We start from the raw sequence: 23,530 nt of genomic DNA on the forward strand, positions 1-23,530 counted from the left end.
TTCTAGACTCCATCCCATTGATGAGAGGAGCGGCAGCCTTTCTGGCAGATGCATCCGCAGATTCGATCAGACTGACAGCCAGGGCAGCCTCATTTTCAAACGCAGCTAGAAGAGCACTATGGCTCAAATGCTGGATAGGGGGCCTGCAAACAAAAACAAAACTTTGCTCCATCTCCTGTGAAGGCAAATTCCTTTTTGGGCCTACACTGGACGATATACTGGACAAAGCTGGGGATAAAAAGAAGTCTTTCCCTAACCTATCCGATTTCCCCTTCAAATGTTTTCGGAGCAGGAAATTTATCCAGAGGAAGCCGCCTTAAAACTTCCAGGATAAGTGGGAGGACAGGAGAGGGAAAGGGTTCATAATAAAAGAAGAAGTGATCCAGCTGAAGTGCTCTGGTGATTTATTGAGCGCTGTTCAGACAACAGAACATTGTTTACGCGTTTCTGGCTAGACGCCCTTAAGGTACTGTCACACTTAGCGATGTACCAGCGATCCCGACCAGCGATATGACGCGGTCAGGATCGCTGGTACATCGCTAAGTGGTCGCTAGTGAGCTGCCACATAGGCAGATCTCACTAGCGACATCGCTGGGGACGGGGATCGCTACTTACCTGTCACACCAGGCGATCCTGCGTCCTCCCGCCCGGCTCCACGCGTCGCTCGTCTTCACAGCAGGAAGCGCCGCAGGAAGCCGACGACGAGAAGCGGTCCAGGACGTTCTCGCGCGATCAGCGATAACCAGCGGGGGAGCCGGTCGTAGGTAAGTATCAGACACAGAGATATCGCTAGCAATATCGCTATAACGTCACTAGTTATAGCGATATTGCTAGCGATATCTCTTAGTGTGACATGCCCTTTAATCATAACAACTAGTGAATGTTGCCAGTTCCACTAAATACCCCCCTCTTCAGTAGGGGAAATTAAGTGCAAGTGGGAACATATGTGTCAGCAGATAATGCTGGATTATACAAAAATAAATAAGTGAAAAAACAAAAACCCATGAAAATAAAATAAAAAGTGTCTACTGGAACCACATATAATGCTCTTTCTGATTATATATAACAAAAACTCAATTGAGATTTGTTTTAAATGAATATATATATATATATATATATATATATATATATATATATATATACACACATATGATGACAAGTATATTTTATGAGTCATTACATTCATGATTTTTATAATTTTTTTTATATTATGGTTCATGTTATTAATCATTGTTAATCATTGATAAACAATGATACAAATAAAATATAGAGCAATTATAAGGGGTTTCACAAAAATAATATCAACATGATAGATGATACATAATGGTGGAAAACATACACTTATAGACAATCATTATATATGAAATCCTAAGAACTGGAAACAAAAGCGAAGACAAAAATGAAAAAGAAGAGAGAAAAAAAAAATATATATATTTTTTCCAAGTTTTTTCTCCTTTATCCTCACTTCTTCCTTCTCTTCTAGTCATCTTGGATGAGTATGAACAAAGTCCCATAGTGGTCAATCCCGATATTGAAGACATATTCCTTTCTCAAAAAGTTTTTCCAGCTCAATCATTGTGGAAATATCCAAACCACCACAGGCAAATGTGAACAAAGTCCTGCAACAATTTGCTCCCAACATTAAAGACAAAATCTCCATAAAAGTCTTCCAAACCGAATGTGATCACAATGTCAAGTGATCATGGATAGACATAGATAAAATCCTATAGCACGTGGGTGAGCTGGTCTTTCAAACGGAAAGGGTTCATGTTCGGGAAACCGGCAGGCAAAAAGCAAACCCAATGAAGGTGTCTACCAGGTAGGGGGAAGATTGGCCCTCTTCTTCCCAACCTGAGAAAAGATATCAAGCAGTTCCTGGATCCTAAGCATCATAAAGCAGGCCTCAAATTAACTTTCCACACCTCACCCAAACCCTCTTTCGTAGCGACTCGGCATAGGCAGTCAATAGAAGAGCAAGCTGCGGTACAACAAGAGATTCAGTCCCTGGTGGAGAAATCGGTATTGCAGGACGTTCCCCACCAAGAAAAAAGGAGAAGGCTTCTATTCCCCTATCTTCCTGTTGAGGAAACCAGATGGGACGTTCAGGACGATAGTGTCTCCTAAAAAAGTTAAATAAGTGCCTGATGATTCATCCATTCAAAATAGAAACAATAAAATCTGCTGTAAAAATGCTGTTCCCATCCTGTTACATGACAATACTCAACCTAAAAGACGCGTACTACCACGTCCCCATACACACGGACTACCGCCGATTTCTCAGGATAGCTGTCACTATAGGGGGAGAAATAAAGCACTATCAATTCAAAGCGCTCCCATTCGGACTGGCCATCACCCCGAGAGTTTTCACAAAGATTATAGCAGAAGTCATGGCACATTTAAGAGAGCAGGAAGTCCTAATAGTTCCATACTTGGATGACATTCTAGTGATAGGCAGCTCCCCCTCTCACTGCAGATACCAGTTGAACAGGGCTATGGAATCATTGTCCAACCTAGGCTGGCTACTAAATCTGCCAAAATCTCGGACGATTCCGAGCCAAGTACAAGAATATTTGGGCATACCATAGATTCCCTCAGGCTAGAGTGTCGTCTCCTGGAAGGGAAAGTCCTACACATAAAACAGCAGCAGGGGCAATAGCTCATACAGTAACAACACTGAGGAAGGCCATGTCCCTGCTCGGCTCAATGACAGCCTGTTTGCCAGCTGTTTAGTGGGCTCAAACTCATACAAGGGATCTCCAGTGGGAAATACTAGCAACAGGAAATTTCTCTTCACAGAGATTTAGAAGAGCGGTTAGACATCTCACCCGAAACAGCTCACTCACTGCAATGGTGGACGGAGCCATCCAACCTATCCAGAGGGGTCCCTTGGGTGGTACCGGTCTCTTGAGTCCTTACTACAGATGAAAGCCCAAGGTGGTGGGGAGCTCACTTGGACAACCAGGTAGCACAAGGGGTCTGGACAGAGGACGAAATTGCAGCCTCCTCGAATATGAAGGAGCTGTTAGCGGTGAAGTTCGCCCTCCTGTATTTTCTGAACTCCCTCAGGGCCCACCACGTAAGAGTGTTCTCGGACAACTACACAGTAGTCGCTTACTTGAACCATTAGGGGGGTACAAGATCCTGCACCCTTATGGAAGTGACAGTCAGTTTCCAGTTTGCAGAGGGAAACCTAGGCTCACTGACAGTGCTACACATAAAGGGGCAGACAGCGTGACAGCGGACTTCCTAAGTCGCACACAGCTGAGACAGGGCGACTGGAAATTGAACCAGGAAATTTTCAATCAGATCACGAAACTATGGGGGAAACCCAATATAGACCTATTTGCCAACAGGACGAATCGGAAGATGGAAACCTTCTGCTCCATAGACCCCTCCAGGAACACAGTAGCCCTGGACGCCCTTATGATCCCCTGGCACTTTCCCCTTGCGTATGCATTTCCACCAATAGCCTTAATTCCATCAGTTCTGAGGAAGATTTGGGAGGACAAAGCAAGCGTGATTTTAATAGCTTCCTTCTGGCCATCTCCAACCCTTGAGTCCTCCCGGATATCCCAAACTTACTCTCACAAGGCCCAGTGCTGCACCCTCAGGTGGAGAACCTACATATGACGGCCTGGTATTTGAAAGGGCTCTGTTAAGCAGCAGAGGCTTCTCTCCAAATTTCGTTTCTACTCTCCTACGGAGCAGAAAACCGGTAACCACTGAATTGTACGGGAGGATCTGGAGGAAGTTCCTTTCAGTATCAAGGGCCAGCTCAGGTGGGAATATACCTCTATCAAGGATATTATAGTTCCTGCAAAAGAGCTTAGAGCAAGGTCTAGCTACCAGCACATTAAAGGTTCAGGTGGCGGCCCTAGGGGCCCTATACAACTATGACTTGGCAGGGAACCGTTGGGTGGCGAGGTTCATTACGGCAGCCAGTAGATCCAGACCTTTGTCTTCCCTAAACACTCCTCCCTGGGATCTAAACTTGGTGCTCTCAGCTCTGACCAGACCTTCCTTTGAACCTTTACAAGAGGCACCACTAAAATTGATATAATTTAGGACCTCCGTCTTGATAGCCCTGACGACGGCCTGTAGCATCAGTAATATCCAGGCCCTGTCAGCCTTCCCTCCATTTATACAGATCCTGGATGACAGGGGGGTACTTAGGACGGACTCAACCTATCTGCCAAAGGTGGTGTCCCGATTCCACAGGACTCAAGAAATCTCCCTCCCCTCCTTTTGCCCCAATCCCAAAAGCAAGGGACAAGAAACTCTACACACATTAGATGTTAGGAGATGCCTAATTGAATAACTAGCAGCCACCAGGGAGTGTAAAAAGGATAGGTCTCTTTTTGTCTGCTACCAGGGGCCAAGAAAGGGGCGGAAGGCATCAAAGAGCACGCTGACTAGGTGGATAAGAGACGCCATCACTTTGTTCGTACTCGTCACAGGGTGCGGACATCCCAGACAGAATAACAGCCCATTCTATAAGAGCAGTGTCAACTTCCTGGGCAGAGAGAGCAGGCGTCTCGATTGAGCAGATATGTAAGCCGCTACTTGGTCCTCTCCTTCAACTTTCTTCAACCACTATCAGCTGAACCTAGCCACCTTCTCAGATTTAACCTTTGGTAAAAGGGTGCTGGAGGCAGTGGTCCCCCCCTAATTGATAGTCTATGCAATTATCTCCGTGGTGCCGTCATGGGGGAAAGAGAAAAGCGTACTTACCATTAACGGTATTTCTCTGAGCCCATGACGGCACCCATATATTCCCTCCCTACACGCGTGGGGTGTGCACTTATTATAAATACAGTTTAGTCAAATAGTCACGCGGTGTCTCCTCTACGTACTTAATGATTATAGTAAAGTTTATTTTTTTAAAAAGTTGTTCATATTATTAGGCAAAAGTTCCATTAATGCTCTGTAAAACAACTGATGCGGGAGAGAGGTACCTCCTTTTTATCTGTAGGTTTCCTGTCCCCGTGGAGCGGATCCCCTCTCTCCGTGGTGCCGTCATGGGCTCAGAGAAATACCGTTAACGGTAACTACGCTTTTCCCTAAACTAAGGGGGTGATAAAGGAAAGTTTGATTTACTGTTTGTGGCGGGTTTTTATGTTTGGCAGCGGTCACACGCTAAAAGACTCTTTTAATTGTAAAAAAATTTTGCGTCACCACATTTTGAGAGCTATAATTTTTCCATATTTTGACCCACAGAGTCATGTGAGGTCTTATTTTTTGCGGGACGAGTTGACGTTTTTATGGATATCATTTTCGGGCATGTGACATTTTTTGATCGCTTTTTATTCTGATTTTTGGGACACAGAATGATCAAAAACCAGCATTTCGTGAATTTCTTTTGTTGGGGGGGGCATTTACACCATTCCGTGTGTGGTAAAATTGATAAAGAAGTTTTATTCTTTGGGTCAGTACGATTACAGTGATACATCATTTATATCATTTTTTATGTTTTGGCGCTTTTATACAATAAAAACAATTTAATATCAAAAATAATTATTTTTGCATCGCTTTATTCTGTGAGCTATAACATTTTTATTTTTTCACTGATGATGCTGTATGGTGGCTCGTTTTTTTGCGGGACAAGATGACGTTTTCAGCGGAAACATGTTTATATTCGTCTTTTTGATCGCGTGTTATTGCACTTTTTGTTTGGCGGTATGATGATAAAGCATTGTTTTTTGCCTTGTTTTTTTTGTAGGGGTTCTCTAAAGGGGTTAACTAGTGGGACAGTTCTCTAGGGAGGGTCATTACGGATGCGGCAATACTAAATATGTATAATTTTATTGTTTTTTGTTACAAATAAAAGAATATTAGGGAATGTTTTTTATTTATTTAGTAATTTTCTAAAAAATTATTTTTACACTTTTTTTTTAATCCTTTTTTATATTGTCCCAGGGGGGACATCACTGCAGTGTCAGATCGCTGACACTGCTGGAGGCTTTCTCAGCACCTGCTCTCAGCAGGCACTGAGAAAGCCGCCTCCCTGCAGGACCCCAAAGGCCCCCCGCGGACATATTGGATCCGGGAGGACTGCAGGGAGGAGGCCCTCGGAACATCGCGATCAAATCGCGATGTTCCGAGGGTCTCAGGGAAGCACCCAGGGAGCCCCCTCACTGCGCGATGCTTCCCACTGCAATCATGTCAGTGGCGTAGCAACTGTTTGTGGCGCCCAGGGCGGTCAAAAAATTTGCCGCCCCTTTGGTCATTGATAATCCGGAAGCATCCGAAGAGCCCACACTACACTCAAAGATCTAATTTTTAGTCTGTTACTAACTCTGCTGTTATTATTTCTACATTTCTAGACTTTGAAACACAGTATTGTGTAATTTACTTTGCAGCAGAGTAAAAATTAATTTTAATAGAAAACTGTCATTCCGACATCCAAGTTGATCTGTACAGAAATATACTTTTAATCCATGTGGACAATATGCAGCATTATTTGTAGACCTCTGCAAAATAAAAATAGGTGGGCTCTGGAGAGAGGAGCAACAGTTTATATATCATATAGGACTACTTACACTAATTTACGTTTTGTCAAATTCTCAGCTTTGTATTATGTTATTCTTTACCCATGCCTTGAGTAAGGGAGTTACAGATATGATAAGTCATGGGGTGAGCCTCAGGAGATTTGGCAAGGATGGCATACCACTAGACTACAAAGAGCAGGCTTTAGGTGAGTGTAGGAGATTTGATATGCAAGGGGTGCAAAAATCGGAAAGGCATAGTAGGGCACAAGGCAGACCTAGTCAGAACATAAGTTGGATAGTGGGTGAGTGATAAGAGGAGGGTGTACGAGAGGCACTGTCACCAGAGAGGACAAGAGAGGCACTGTGACCAGAAAGGAGAGTGTAGGAGAGGCACTGTCACCAGAGAGTAGAGGAGAGTGTAGGGAGAGACACTGTCACCAGAGAGTAGAGGAGAGGCACTGTCATCAGAGAGAAGGGTGTAGGAGAAGCACAGTCACCAGAGAGGAGAGGAGGGTGTAAGAGAGGAATGGTCACCAGAGGAGAGGAGCGTGTAGTAGAGGCACTGTCATCAGAGAAGCGGGTGTAGGAGAGGCACTGTCACCAGAGAGGAGAGTGAAGGAGAGGCACAGTCACCAGAGAAGAGGGTGTAAAAGAGGCACTGTCACCAGAGAGGACAGGAGAGTATAGGAGAGGCACTGTCACCAGAGAGGACAGGAGAGTGTAGGAGAGGTACTGTCACCAGAGACGAGAGGAGGGTGTAGGAGAGGCACTGTCACCAGAGAAAATGGTGTAAAAGAGGCACTGGTACCTGAGAGAGTGCAAATGCGCTCTGGGGAACAGAGTAGTTTTGCGGCACCGGTAGGGGGCGCTATATTGCTGCACCTAATCACCCTTCCTGTGACCTGCAGCCTCAGGTTGCCGCACTCCGTGAGCAGTGAGCCCATGGATTCCTTACTGTAAGAGCAGTGTGCCCATGGATTCCTTACTGTAAGGGCAGTGAGATTATGGATTCCTTACTGTAAGGGCAGTGAGACTATGGATTCCTTACTGTAAGGGCAGTGAGATTATGGATTCCTTACTGTAAGGGCAGTGAGACTATGGATCCCTTACTGTAAGGGCAGTGAGATTATGGATTCCTTACTGTAAGGGCAGTGAGACTATGGATTCCTTACTGTATGAGCAGTGAGACCATGGATCCCTTACTGTACGAGCAGTGAGACCATGGATTCCTTACTGTAAGACCAGTGAGACCATGGATTCATTACTGTACGAGCAGTGACACTATGGAACTCTCAGCCGCATGATGTTGTAGTGGTTGATTCACTGCTGAAATTCAGGAAGGGCCTGGTTGCCTTTCTTGATAAACATACTATTGCAGGTTATGGGCGCTAGATTCTGTTATGGGATGTTAATCCACAGAAATAGTCCGATTGCCACATGGAATCAGGAATTATTTTCCCCTAATAAAGAGCTATTAGTGTCTGCCCCATGGGGTTTTTGCCTTCCGCTGGACCAACATGTTGGGCTATAGATTAAACTTCAGTCTACCTTCAGACTTAAACTACACGTCCATACAGACGGCTTTGGAGGGTGACTCCTATGGACAGATTCCCTGTAACTCTGTGGCTCCCATTGGAGCTCATTGACACCTAACAAGGGCATCTGAGCCCTTAGCTAGTGATGCTGCAAGGACTTTGGCATGTGACGGGTTACACTGCCAGGATCTCAGCCGTTTCCTCCCTTGATGGTATATAACCACGGATACACCAGACCCCATATTCGGGACACGGCAGCAGGTCCATGAAGGACATAGATTTTGTGCAGCTCGTTTAGGATCCCCCAGCCTCCATACAATGACCAGTTGAGTAACACGGATGAATTTGGGACTCTTAGAAAAGGAGACTTCAATGGAAGAGTCACATGCGATTTCCAGAAACATCTACAATGGTGGGACGCGTAGATTGTGGTGTCTCCCCCCTAGACCCCCATATAACAGGTCAGCTCCCTATGTGCCTTCATTACCTGCCTCCTGCTGCCCTTGCTCCTGCTGTACAGCGGCACCCCACTGCTGGCCGTCAGGCACAGCAGAAACACCGATGTCTCCTCCATTTTTTTCACGAGTCATCACAATCTCTGCCATGGAAACCATCAGAGCTGGCAGACGCCATCTTGCTTTTCGAAAAGCATGCAGGGAAGAGAGACAGCGAAGCCAGCAACAAGAGAAGCGGTTGCTAGGTTACAGAAAAGGGGCAGGGACAATTACGTAGCAGAGTAGGTACTAGTGGAACAATGCTGTCACTGGCCGCTAGAGGTCAGTTTGGGAGGAAGCTCCCCCTGTGGAGAGACGTTAGTGGTACGGTCCGCTGTCAGTCATGGCTGCCGTCATTTGTGCTAGTGCTGCAATCTTGCTGCATATGGGAAGCAGTGGAGGCGGGCAGGACTGCAGCAGAGCAGCGCACACAGCAGACAGTGGGACACAGGGCTCTGCAGGCAGGTCTGTCCTCGGGGTGTGAGGAATTGCTGCTGCTGCCGCGCCGCCCCCACACACGTGCCGCCTGGGGCGGACCACCCCCCCCATGCTACGCCACGCCACTGAATCATGTTTGATCGCAGTGTACCAAGGGTTAATGTGCACATAGTGCCGGGTGTTAGCTGTGGTAATCAGCTGACACCCGGCCGCGATCAGCGGCGCTCCCCCAGTGAGCGCCACTGATCGCGTTTGACGTACTATTCCATCCATGGTATTTAGGTCCCATGGACAGAATAATACATCCAATGTAAGCAAGGGGTTAACATGCAAGGAGTCCTCTTTATGTCCTGGTGATTTGAACAAGGATGTGTATTGTGCGTAGACAGAGAGACTGGAAAAGGATATTAGGTTCTGAGCGGATTAAAGAGAGATTTCACACCCTTTAGAAATAGCCATTGTCGCTGCAATTACAATATGTCATCTCCTCTCCAATTACAATATGTCGCTTCCTCTGGTCCCTGTTGAGTGTGACACCATGACACCAAACAGCACAGTGAGTATCTGTCACCCTCTATACAGGCCCACTCACTGATTCCAAGATTGTATACACCTGTGATGCTAATTAGCGGACACACCTTTACTTAACATATCCCTTTTGTCACATTATTTTCAGGGGTACTATGAATTCTGTCCAGGCCCATTTCATGATTTTTATTTTATTTTTAAATTCTGTGGAAGTATGATTGAAAAACAATGTCTGATTTTCATTTGTTCCTTTTCATAGATTTTTGATGGCTTTTGTTAAATTCAAGTTATTTCTATGACCATTATGAGTTTTTCTGTCATTAAACGAGGGGTACCAACAATTTTGACCACGTGTTTATACTGCTCCATATTGGCCCCATAAGATTCTACAAACAGAGGTAAGTATCGCAAGTGCCGGGACCCGGAGGAAGTGTGGGACCCACTCACGGGCACAGGCAGCAGGCCCTCATGGCGTGCTGGTGTCCCTGATAGCAAGTGGACTCCCACGCCTGCTCAGGGCCCCAGCACTTGACCATGTGCGCCGGGTGCTAATGCCTGCCCTGGACGTTACAATATATGTAAGCTCTACACTGTATGGAGGCACAATGTATGGTTACTAGATTTGCAATTCTTCAGAAAAAGAGCCTGGCGTGGATGTAGCAAAATTGTCACTGCAGCCATAAATGAATTCATTGAGATGTGCAGTTTCTACAATGGGGTCACTTTTTGGGGTTTTTCTGCTGTTCTGGCACCTTAGGTTCTCCGCAAATGTTGCTTGCAATCTATTCTAGCAAAATCTGTGCTCCAAAAGCCAAATAACGCTCCTATCTTCTCAGCCCTGATGTGTGGCCTAACACTAATTTCTGACAACATATGTGGCAGCACCACGAGAAATTGCGCAATAAAGGGTTGAGTCTAGCTTCACCTATTAACCCTTTTCTACCTGACAAATTTGCAGCAAATACAAAAATTACATTTTTACCACTAACATGTCACATTTCCCACATCTCCATATTATAACATTCTGTGAGGCACCTGTGGGTTCAAAATACTCACTACACTGCTAGATGAATTGTTTGAGGGGTCTTGTTTCCAAAATGGAGCAATTTGAGGGGGGTTCTACTGTTTTCACATGTCAGGGGTTCTTTAAATGCAACATGGCATTCATAATCTAGCCCAGGCAAATAGCGCTCTTACCTTTCCTAGCCCTGCCATGTACCCAAGCAGAATTTTTTGACCACATATGAGGTATCATCTTGTTCAGGACAATTACGCAACAATTATAAGGTCCGTTTTCTCATATTATCCATTGTGAAAATTGCAAATTTGGGGCTAAAACAACATTTTTGTGGGAAAAAAAATGAAAATTTTCAATATGACATTCTAATGTTATCAAATTCTGTGTAGCACCTGTGGGTACAAAATGCTCATTATACCCCTGGATAAAATCCTTGAGGGGTTTAGTTTCCAAAATGGGGTAACTTGAGGTTTTTTTTACTATTTAGGCACATCAGGGGCTCTCCATACATGACATGACGCCCGCAAACCATTCCATCCAAGTTTGCATTCCAAAACGTCACTCCTTCCTTTCCAAGCCCTGTTGTGCTCCCAAACAGTAGTTTTCCTCCATATATGTAGTATCAATATACTCAGGAGAAATTGCACAACAAATTTTGGGGTCCGTTTTCTCCTGTTACCCTTGTGTTGAAAGTAATAGCAGTTTGTTCAAAATCATGAGTTAATCACAAAATCTTTATAATAGTTTTTATTTCCATGCATTGGGAACATTGAAGACTGTTTTCTAATTCAAAACATGTAGAGAAATGTTTATAATTTTTAACTACTTTACAGAAAATAACAAAAACTGAATATTGGGCTGTTCTAAAAAAATAGTAGGGTCTGCATTTGTCTTTACAAACCCACAATATGTACTTTTTTGTGGATTTATCATTCCTTTGAATCACTAACGTAATATTTAGTTGTATACGTACAATTTTCTAGAACTGCTTCACATTTGGGTTGCATAGTATCAACCAACATCTGGCACCTGTCAACTGTTATTCCAGCCCGGGTTGCTTGGACTACATCCCACAATTTTTCAGGATTTGTTAACTATGCCCCAGAAATTGAATTTTAATGTCACCCCACAAGTGTTCTATCAGATTGCGGTCCCTGGGGATTGGGCTGGCCGCTCCATAACCTTAATTTTCTTGTACTGGAACCAAGATTTTGCTCGTTTACTGGTGTGTTTAGGGTCATTGTCTTGTTGAAACACTTATTTCTAGGGTATGTTCTCTTCAGCGTAAGGCAGCACGACCTCTTCAAGTGTTTTAATATTTGCAAACTGGTCTATAATCCCTGGTAAATAGGTCCAGCATCATAGTAAGAGAAACATGCCCATATCATGATGCTTGCGCCATCATGCTTCACTGTCTTCAGAGTGTTCTGTGGCTTGAAAGCAGAGTTTGGGGGTTATCTGATGACCTGTATGCCACCCTTGGACTCAAAAAGATCAATTTTACTTCCGTCAGTCCACAAAATGTTTCTCCATTTCTCTTTAGGCCAGCTGATGTGTTCTTTGGAAAATTGTATCCACTTCAGTACCTATCTGTTGTTGTTTTTTTTTTTTTTTTTAACAGTGGGACTTTGCAGGGATTTTTTGCTAAAAGAGATTAGCTTCACACATGTGTCTTCTAACTGTCACAGTACTCACAGGTAACTTGAGACTGTCTTTGATCAACCTGGAGCTGATCATTGGCAGAGCCTTTGCCGTTCTGGCTATTCTTCCATCCATTCGACTGGTAGTCTTCGGGTGCGTGCACACGTTGCGGATTCTGCTGCGGAATTTTCCACGCGGATTTTGCAAAATCCGCAGGTCAAAAGACCTGCGGATTAGCCTGCGGTTTTCCCCTGCGGTTTGACACATGGACAAATGGAGCAGATGTAAAACCGCTGTGGATTCCGCACAAAGAAGTGACATGCTGCGGATTTAAAACTGCAGCAAATCGGCGTGGAAAAATCCGCAGCATATGCACTGCTGTTTTCATTATCCATTGAAAATAAAGGTACTGTACAACGCAGCAGAAACTGCTGCGGATCCGCAGGGCCAAAACCGCTGCGGATTAGCAGCAGAATCCGCAACCCCTTCTGTTCAGGTTTGGCTTTCCATTTTAAAGCATTGGAGATCATTTTACCTGAACAGCCCATCATTGTCTGCACTTTATAAGTTCTACCCTCTCCAATCAACTTTGTAATCAAAGTACGCTGTTCTTCTAAACATTGAACGACCCATATTTCTCAGGCTTTCTAGGAGAAATGCATGTACAAACATGTCCTGGCTTCACCCTTAAATAAGGGACACCTGATTCACACCTGTTTCCTCACAGAATGATTGAACTCACATAATTGAACTCCACACTACTATTATTTTGAACACACCTCCTTTTTATTAGTTATTCTAATACACAGACTCAAAAACATGCAGATCATGAATGTTGAATCTGTTGGTTTTCTTAGAATCTACTGCACCAACTAGTTTGACATGTGGTAATATGATTTATACCAAAAACAGTGAATTAGCTTTTTAGTCATATTGGACTGCTATTATTTTGAACACTACTGTAAAAATAAAGAAATTGGGTCTAAAAGTACATTTTTGAGGTAAATGTGATTTTTTTTGAAGAGGTAAGGCTACTTTCACACTTGCTTTTTTTTGCAGCGCGTTTTTCGCGCAAAAAATCGCATTGAAAAAACGCATACAAGCGCATACAAATGCGTTTTTTTCAAGCATTTTTATGCGCATGCATGAAAAAAACGCAGCGTTTTTATGCGTTTGTATGCGTTTTTAGTGCTTTTTTTTACCGCGTTTGCGTTTTTTTCCAACATTAGTTGGCCTCACCAAAAAAATCAAGATAGGGTTAGGATTAACACTAAACCAAACCATAACTTTACTAACCCTAATCCTAACCCTAACCAAGCCCTACTAACCCTAACTAACCCTTAACCAAACCCTACTAACCCAAACCCTAACCCCTAACTAACCCTAACCCTTAACCAAACCATACTAACCCTAACCCTAAACCCCCTTAACTAACTCTAACCCCCAATTTCCATTGACTAACCAATGGTCAACAAAAAAACGCATGCGCAAAAAAACGCATACATAAGCATGCCAATGCGCACGTATGCGCACCCATAGACTTACAATGGGTGTCTTGCTGTAAAAAAAAACGCCTTGCGCGCGCATGCGTTTTTTTGAGGCAAGTCGGACGCCCCAAAAAATGCAATAGCATGCATTTTGTGAGCCCGAGCGCACACCACAAAAAAACGCATGCGCGCAAAAACGCATACAAACGCATGTGTATGCGCACATAAGCGCATCCCATGCAAAATATAGGGAAAAAACGCATGCCTTTTTTAGAGCTAAAATACAGCACAAAAAAACGCAAGTGTGAAACCAGCCTAAGTTCAGGACTGGACCAAGGGAATGCAGTGGACGTGGTGTACATGGACTTTTCAAAAGCTTTTGATACGGTGCCACACAAAAGGTTGATACATAAAATGAGAACAATGGGGATAGGGGAAAATATGTATAGGTGGGTTAAGAGCTGGCTCAGGGATAGGAAACAAAGGGTGGTTATTAATGGAGCACACTCGGACTGGGTCACGGTCAGTGGGGTACCTCAGGGGTCAGTTTTGGGCCCGCTTCTTTTTAACATATTTATTAATGACCTTGTAGGGGGCATAAAGAGTAGAATTTCAATATTTGCAGATGACACTAAACTCTGCAGGGTAATCAATACAGAGGAGGACAATTTTATATTACAGGAGGATTTATGTAAAGTAGAAGCTTGGGCTGATAAATGGCAAATGAGCTTTAATGGGGATAAATGTAAGGTCATGCACTTGGGTAGAACGAACAAGATGTATAATTATGTGCTTAATTATAAAACACTGGGCAAAACGGTCACTGAAAAAGACCTGGGTGTATGGGTGGACGACAACCTCACATTTAGTGGCCAGTGTCAGGCAGCTGCTGCAAAGGCAAATAAAATAATGGGATGCATTAAAAGAGGCATATATGCTCATGAGGAGAACATACTGTGTACAGTTCTGGTCTCCGGTGTATAAGAAAGACACAACTGAACTGGAGCGGGTGCAGAGAAGAGCGACCAAGGTTATTAGGGAACTAGGGGGTCTGCAATACGAATACAGGTTATTACACTTGGGGTTATTTAGTTTGGAGAATCGAAGGCTTCGGGGTGATCTTATTACAGTGTATAAATATATGCGGGGACAGTAAAAAGACCTTTCTAATGATCTTTTTACTCATAGACCTGTGACAGGGACAAGGGGCATCCTCTACGTCTGGAGGAAAGAAGGTTTAAGCATACTCACAGATGTGGATTCTTTACTGTAAGAGCAGTGAGACTATGGAACTCTCTGCCATATGATGTTGTAATGAGTGATTCCCTACTAAAATTTAAGAAGGGACTGGATGCCTTTCTTGAAAAGTATAATATTACAGGGTATATACACTAGTTTCCTTAATATTGCGTTGATCCAGGGAGCTAGTCTAATTGCCGTATGTGGAGTCGGGAAGGAATTTTTTTCCCCATTGTGAAGCTTACCGTTTGCCACATGGGTTTATTTTTGCCTTCCTCTGGATCAACATGTTAGGGCAAGTTAGGATAGGATATGGGTTAAACTAGATGGACTTAAGGCTGGGTTCACACGTGGCGTTTTTTTCGCGTTTCCGCGGCTGTTTTAACCGCGCGATTTTGCCGCGAAAACGCGAAAAATAAGCATCCCATGCATTCCTATGGGATTCCGCAATGATGTGCTAATGCTGCGGTTTTTACCGCGGCGGAATCGCTTCGCGGTAAAAACCGCAGCATGCTCATTAATTTGCGGAATCGCGGCGATCCCGCACCCATAGGAATGCATTGTTCTGCTTACTTTCCGCATGTGGCTGTGCACAACATGCGGAAAGTAAGCAGAACATTTACGGATGGTACCCACGGTCCGGAGGAGAGGAGACTGTCCTCCGGGCTTTGGGTACCATATCCCTGTAAAAAAAAGAATTTAAAAATAAAAAATATTGTTATTCTCACCCTCCGGCGTCCCGCGCAGCCTTCCCGCTTCTCTTCACGCTCCGGTCCCAGTAGTCCTTTGCGAAAATGCCCGCGATGGCGTCCAACCTCGCGGGATCGCGAAGTCTCGCGGTCATTCGCGCAACGTCATCGCGAATTACCGCGAGACGTCGCGATCCCGCGAGAACTGACGTCATCGTGGGCATTTTCGCAAAGGATTACTGGGAACGGATGCGCGGGACGTCGGAGGGTAAGAATAACACTATTTTTTATTTTTTTTTACATTTTATCTTTTACTACTGATGCTGCATAGGCGGCCTCAGTAGTAAAAAGTTGGTCACACTCGACAAACACTGTTTGACGAGTGTGACCAACCTGTCAATCAGTTCTCCAGGCGATGCTACAGATCGCTTGGCGAACGCTAGCATTTTGCAAGCTAAATACGCTTGCAAAATGCTAGTTTTTCCGCTGGAAAATCGCGGGAATTTAAAATGCGATTTTCCCGCGGACTGGAATTCCGGAATTCTCGCGGTAATTTCCGCGAGAGTTCCGGTACGTGTGCACTTAGCCTAAAGTCTTCCTTCAACCTTAATAACTATGTTACTATGTTTAATTTTCACAGCTCTAAGTTAAACTTCTGTGAAGCACCTGGGGGATAATGGTGATAGCCACACTTCTAGATATATTTCTTGAGGAGTCTAGTTTCCTAAATGGGATCACTTTAATAGAAGCCTGGGGTGAGAATCAGAGCGCTGAGGGATTTGCCCTAACTTCTATACCGGAGATCCCTTTAAGAGAGACCTGGGGTCTGTACCAAAGCGCAGAGTGGATTTGCCCTCACTTTCATACCGGGGATCCCTTTAAGAGAGGCCTGGAGTCAGAATCAGAGCGCAGAGTGAATTTACCCTCACTTCCATACCGGGGATCCCTTTAAGAGAGCCTGGGATCAGAACCAGAGCGCTGAGTGGATTTGCCCTGACTTTCATACCAATGATCCTTTTAATAGAATCCTGGGGTCAGATTCAGAGTGCTGAGGGATTTGCCCTAACTTCCATACAGGAGATCCCTTTAAGAGAGCCTGGTGTCAGAACCAGAGCATTTGAAGGCAATTGCCTTGACTTCCATAAAGGGGATCCCTTTAAGAGAGCCTGGTGTCAGAACCAGAACGCTGAGTGGAATTGTCTTATCTTTCATATCGAGGATCCCTTTAAGAGAGGCTTGGGGTTAGAACCAAAGCGCTGGATGGATTTGCCCTGACTTCCGTACAAATGGTCCCTTTAATAGAAGCCTGGAGCCTACCACAGGGTTAATGTATAGTCACACGCATCACTTTTGACCACCTCAAAGAAACCTACAGATAACCATGTTCGTTTCATCACGAGCTTCAATACCCATTGGTCACAGGTAAGAAACATCTTACAAAAACATTGGATGATTTTGACTACAGATTGCAAACGTTCCAGGTTGTGAGTAAACAACCACTTATTACTACCAGGAGAGCACCCAACCTGAGAGACATTCTTACCAGGAGCCATTATACGAGACCTACGTATAGATTAAATCGGGGCATTGTTTAGAAAGGTTCCTTCCCTTGCGGGGATTGCAATATTTGTTCATTTATGCATCCCACGCGGAATGTATTTTGCAACCCCATTGATCAGACACAGCACAGATTGAAGACATATATTAATTGTAATACCATCAGTGTCATCTATGCCATTATCTGTCCATGCCCGTTAATCTACGTAGGTCAGTCTTCATAAGAATTACGTCGAAGAATTCAGAAGCACTTGTCTACCATCAACACAGCTTCTGTTGATGCGCACAAAGGTAAGTCTCTTACCTCGATGGCATCTCATTACCTTGCTTGCCATGCAGGCAAATATTCCAATACCATGGTTCTGGGTTTGGAACATATAAGCGGATTGGGAAGGGGTGGTTCTCTTGTTAAAAAACTTTTACAGGGTGAATCACGCTGGATTTTTTTTTTTTTACACTCCTTGGCACCGTCTGGAATTAAAGAGGATCTTTCATTCACAGGTTTCTTGGGTTGATCCCATTATGGACACCTTCCTGGTCTTTTGCTAGCTTCAGTCTGCTAGACGGGCATGGATTAGCCATATGGATCTCCTGGTGGGTTCTCCTTTTTGGGACGATGGACCATGGAATTTGACAATCATGGACATGGCTATCTTCTACTTTCGTTTGTGACCATTGGCTCTGGAAATGGTTATTGGATGGACTATTGATGGAACCCCTTTTCTTCCTTTTCCTTCTTTGGATTTTTGATTCAAAATTAGATATGTCCTCATCATTTGTATGACTCATATTGAAAACTTAATGTATTTTGTCATCATGTCTACAGTTATCTTCATTGGAGAATGTAAAAATGAATATTTAATCAGTATTTCCTTCCTATAGGTTTTTTCATAGGTTTAGTGCTATATTGGCCTTCCTTATGCCCATAACCCCATATTCCACTCTATGGGTTAATTTTGTACCACGAGGATTTTTTCTTTGTATGCAGAACTTATATATTGTGGCTACAGCGCCATACATATTTTTGGCGTTCTGTATATTAAGATTGTAATTGGGCAGTGGAGGTCCTTATTTTGGCACATATCCCTTCTTTTTTCCTCCCTTTTTTCTTTATATTTATTTTTATCTTTGTTTTATTATTTTTGTCACATATCATTAATTGCCAGCTATTTTCTTTTATTTATTTTCTTAATTTTCTTTTTTCTTTTCTTATAAAGCAGTGTCACACATTGCCCTTTCCATTTCATGGCTATGTTCAGTCGTTTTTTGGGTTGCCTCATCTTTTAATATCCTCCCATCCGCTCCTGGGAGCTGCGCATGCGCTCTATACACCTCTTCTACTTGCCTTGTGTGTTGCACTGGTCTTATTGACCAGCGCATGCGCACTGGACTACTTTGGGCAGAGACGTCTGCCAGTTCTCCCCGATCTCCCTGTCACTTCCGCTTCCTCTCCTGGACGCTTCGGCACACATGCCTGCACTTATGAGCTACAGCTCAGGTATTTAAAGGCCGAATTGACCCCTTTCTGTACACTTCCCCTGACGAAGCCGTCCTTGTAACACGCGTTGGTTCTCCCCGCCTCTGTGCTCTGCTTCCTTTATTTTGCCCTGCAGCATGGAACTCTGGTGACTCGCTCCTCACGTATGAGTTGCATTACTCATTAGCCTCACAGGCTGCCTCGCAATATGTATTCAAGCACTGCTGCGCTTTTATTTCTTGTGGCCATCTTTCCACCACATTACCTTGGATTTATGTGGGTTGTGTCATGTTTTATGTGTTCAGTACTTCTCTTATGCTGCTATTGCCACCATGCCAGCACACTTTTGACATGGTGTTATATGGGCATTATTGGCACTATTAGTGCACGCACTTTTTGTGTACATGGCACAATTTTCCACATTGTGAGGCTTTGTCTTTTCAGGAGCATTGTATTTCTGCAGACTACATGTGTAGTATATTGCACTATATGGTTTACTCCAGTATAATACATTTTACCTGATTACCATATATATATATATATATATTATGTTTGCATATTAAGGCTAACACTGGTTTAGACCTTCCTTTCTATTTTGTATATATACGTAATTTCCAGTACATGTTGTTTTGTGCAGGTTGCTTGTTCATATAGGGCTTTTGCATATTGCACTTCATCTTTTGTATACAGGAGCAGGGTTCATGCGGGTTGTTTCTCACTGTTTTTAGATGTTTTTATGCGGTATTGTCAATAAAAGCTTTTTCTATTCACAAATACAATTGTGGTGTGCATTCATCATAGTGGTCTTCTTTTTCTCTTCTTTTGGGTCTCATTATTTTTGACCATTGAATTGCACCCACCTTTTTACTTTGGTTAATATCAGCAGTGCGCCAATTAATATATTACTATGGATGGATTTGCCCTGACTTCCATACCAATGATCCCTTTAATAGAAGCCTGGGGTCAGAATCAGAGCACTGAGAGATTTGCCCTGACATCCAAACCGGGGATCCCTTTAATAGAGGCCTGGGGTCAGTACTAAAGCGCTGGATGGATTTGTCCTAACTTCCATGCCAATGATCCCTTTAAGAGGGAAGATGTGCCTATGGATGGAGGATGTGTGATGTGTATATGGGCACGGGAGGGGGGGATCCATTTCTGTCATGTGCTCTCTACTCCTTTCTAGGGGCAGACAATGGCTTGGAGCTTATGTTCCCAGGGATGCTAGATTTCTCTCACCATTTCAGTGTCTACTGAGGTGTTTTCTGGAGTGTGAAAACTGTTGCTCATAGCAACCAATCACAGCTCAGCTTCTATTAAACAGCTATGGTGAAATGAAAGATGCTTAGCGATTGGTTGCAAGGAAAACTGTTGCTCATAGCAACCAATCACAGCTCAGCTTCTTTTAAACAGCTCTGGTGAAATGAAAGATGCTTCGTGATTGGTTGGTGATACACACACACACATTCATTTTTATATGTAGAGATTTTGTGTAACATAACTTTCTGATTTAATGGCATGAGAATTGAAAGTTTGGAAATTGCTAAAAATTTTTACATTTTTGCCAAATTTAGCATATTTTCAGAAATAAACACCAGTCATATCGAACAAATTTTGCCACTAAATTGAAGTACAATATGTGACAAGAAAACAGTCTCAGAATCAGTGGTATCTGTTGAAGCGTTCTAGAGTTATTACCACATAAAATTATACTGGTCGGATTTAAAAAATTTGGCATGGTCATTAAGGTATAAATTGACCCGGTCACTAAGGGGTTAAATAAAGCAACAAAAAAAAGTTTAAAAAAATATGTAAAATCAAAAAGTTCAAATCAACCCCCTTTTGCCCATTGAAAATAAAGCAAAAACAAAATAAACATACAGTGCCTTGCGAAAGTATTCGTCCCCCTGGAACTTTTCAACCTTTTCCCACATATCATGCTTCAAACATAAAGATAACAAATGTAAATTTTTGGTGAAGACGCAACAAGTGGGACAGAATTGTGAAGTTGAATGAAATTTATTGGTTATTTTAATTTTTTGTGGAAATACAAAAACTGAAAAGTGGAGCGTGCAATATTATTCGGCCCCTTTACTTTCAGTGCAGCAAACTCACTCCAGAAGTTCATTGTGGATCTCTGAATGATCCAATGTCCTAAATGACTAATGATGATAAATATAATTCACCTGTGTGTAATCAAGTCTCCGTATAAATGCACCTGCTCTGTGATAGTCTCGGTTCTGTTTGAAGCACAGAGAGCATCATGAAGACCAAGGAACACAACAGGCCAGGTCCCTGATACTGTTGTGGAAAAGTTTAAAGCCAGATTTGGATGCAAAATGATTTCCAAAACTTTAAACATCCCAAGGAGCACTGTGCAAGTGATCATATTGAAATGGAAGGAGTATCATACCACTGCAAATCTACCAAGACCCGGCCATCCCTCCAAACTTTCATCTCAAACAAAGAGAAAACTGATCAGAGATGCAGCCAAGAGGCCTATGATCACTCTGGATGAACTGCAGAGATCTACAGCTGAGGTGGGACAGTCTGTCCGTAGGACAACAATCAGTCGTACACTGCACAAAGCTGGCCTTTATGGAAGAGTGGCAAGAAGAAATCCATTTCTCGAAGATATCCATAAAAAGTGTAGTTTAAAGTTTGCAACAAGCCACCTGGGAGACACAACAAACATGAGGAAGAAGGTGCTGTGGTCAGATGAAACCAACATCAAACTTTTTTGCAACTATGCCAAACGATATGTTTGGCGTAAAGGCAATACAGCGCACCACCCTGAACACACCATCCCCACTGTCAAACATGGTGGAGGCAGCATCATGGTTTGGACATGCTTTTCTTCAGCAGGGACAGGGAAGATGGTTAAAATTGATGGGAAGATGGATGGCGCCAAATACAGGACCATTCTTGAAGAAAACCTGTTGGAGTCTGCAAAAGGCCTGAGACTAGGCGGAGATTTGACATTTTTCATGATACCACTTTTGTGCAGATACGCTGTTTTGATCGCCCATTATTGCATTTTAATGCAATGTCACAGCGACCAAAAAAACGTATTTCTGGCGTTTTGATTTTTTTTCTCCCTACACCATTTAGCGATCGAGTTAGTCCTTTTTTTTATCGATAGATCAGGCGATCCTGAACGCGGCGATACCTAATATGTATATATTTGATTTTTTGTATTGTTGTATTTTGAATGGGGCGAAAGGGGGGTGAGTTGAACTTTTATATTTTTTTTATTTTTTTTGTATTTTTAAAAACATTTTTTTTTACTTTTAGCATGCTTCAGTAGCCTCCATGGGAGGCTAGAAGCTCCCATACTTGATCGGCACTGCTACATATAGGCGATTAGCAGATCGCTTATTTGTAGCAGAATTATTGCATTGCTATGATCACCGACAACCTGGTGGCGCTCATAGCAATCCAGAATCAACAACCAAAGAGGCCTCTGCATTTTATGCCAACGCATCGCTGACCCCCGATCACTTGATGTCCGGCCCCGCAGCCGGAAGCACTGGTTAAATGCTGCTGTCAGCGTTTGACAGCGGTGTCTAACTAGTTAATAGGCGAAGGTGGATCGCGATTCCACCTGCGCCTATTGCAGACACATGTCAGCTGTTCAAAACAGCTGACATGTCCCGGCTTTGATGCGGGCTCACCGCCAGAGCCAACATCAAAGCGAGGGAGTCGTCCAATGACGGACTATGTCCGTCATTGGACGTTAAGGGGCTAAAATAAACTATACCTGTTTGTACTTGTACTGACCTGACTAATTATATTGCTAGAATAATTCAACACTAAGTCCAAATATATAAAATTGCAGGGGCTGCAGTCTGTAGTATGGAGTATAAATAGGTCTCCTTTATTGCTGGTATAACATATATGATAAATGGTATGACGTTATGTGCTATATTTAATTAAACCTTAAAAGAGGGGGATATAAGAAAAGGTGTTGTCAAACAATATGTGCTGATCCTTTGAAGGTTGTCTGATACACAAATATAATAGATTAATGGGAGAAAAAAAAATTTTTTTGATAGATACCGCTTATGGCACTAATTAAATTCTGTATTGGGCATATATATATATATGACTCTGAGCTATATTGTGATGAAAGACATACATTCAGGGCAGCTATATTTATTACCTGTGGAATACTGTGTTTAAGGTTATGCTGTAGTCTCCAATTTTGGGGTATTTTCTATTTTAATTATGGATATGTGGTCTTGTTATTGTACATGATTTTGCAAATAAAAATAATTTTTAATGTAAGTTTTTGGTTCGCTTCTTTGTGGTGAGCTCATTAATTTGTTGCCACCATAGTGTTTCTTTTAATTATATTGCTAGGTCAGTACAATATAATAAGTATTGTAAATAAAAAAACAATTGTGGAATAGCATTTTTATTTTTACAATTTCACTGTAGTTGGAGTTTTTTCCGTTTTCAGTACACTTTGTAGTAAAATCCATGGTGCCATTCAAAAGTACACCTCGTACAACAAGCCGTCATATGGCTATATTGAAGGAAAAATAAAAAAGTTATGTCTCTTGGAAGAAGGTAAGGAAAAAACTGAAAATGGCCATGGAATGAAGAGGTTAAAGGTAACTTCAATTAACAGAAAATAAAAATTTTTTTGCTTGAAATGGCGAAAATTGTTAACTAACCCAAGTGTGTTTTACTTTCTTCTGAATCACAGCAGGATAGTAAAGTTAGATTGCCAAATATCTTTTCTTCTTTTTCCAAGGTGCTGACTCCTGAGGAGTTAGAAGCTGCACAGAAAGCTGTTGCTTTTGGGTGCATCAAATATGCTGATTTGTCCCACAACAGAATGAATGACTATATCTTCTCATTTGACAAAATGTTGGATGATCGAGGGAACACAGCTGCCTATTTGCTGTATGCTTTTACAAGGATAAGGTACAGG

At 42.9% G+C, this 23,530-nt stretch overlaps 1 protein-coding gene across 3 annotated transcripts in view; it reads left to right on the forward strand.

Annotated features, from left to right (window-relative positions):
• Positions 1-23,530, forward strand: part of RARS1 (arginyl-tRNA synthetase 1) — a 679,371-nt gene that overhangs the window by 582,713 nt on the left and 73,128 nt on the right. For all 3 annotated transcript variants that reach the window (XM_073589463.1, XM_073589464.1, XM_073589462.1), the window contains exon 13: positions 23,351-23,523. In XM_073589463.1, the coding sequence (XP_073445564.1) occupies positions 23,351-23,523 (173 nt within the window). The remainder of the gene's footprint in view (positions 1-23,350; positions 23,524-23,530) is intronic.

This window comes from Dendrobates tinctorius, unplaced genomic scaffold, assembly GCF_039654945.1.
Source record: "Dendrobates tinctorius isolate UK_male_01 unplaced genomic scaffold, ASM3965494v1 ptg000108l, whole genome shotgun sequence".
Taxonomy (NCBI): domain Eukaryota; kingdom Metazoa; phylum Chordata; class Amphibia; order Anura; family Dendrobatidae; genus Dendrobates; species Dendrobates tinctorius.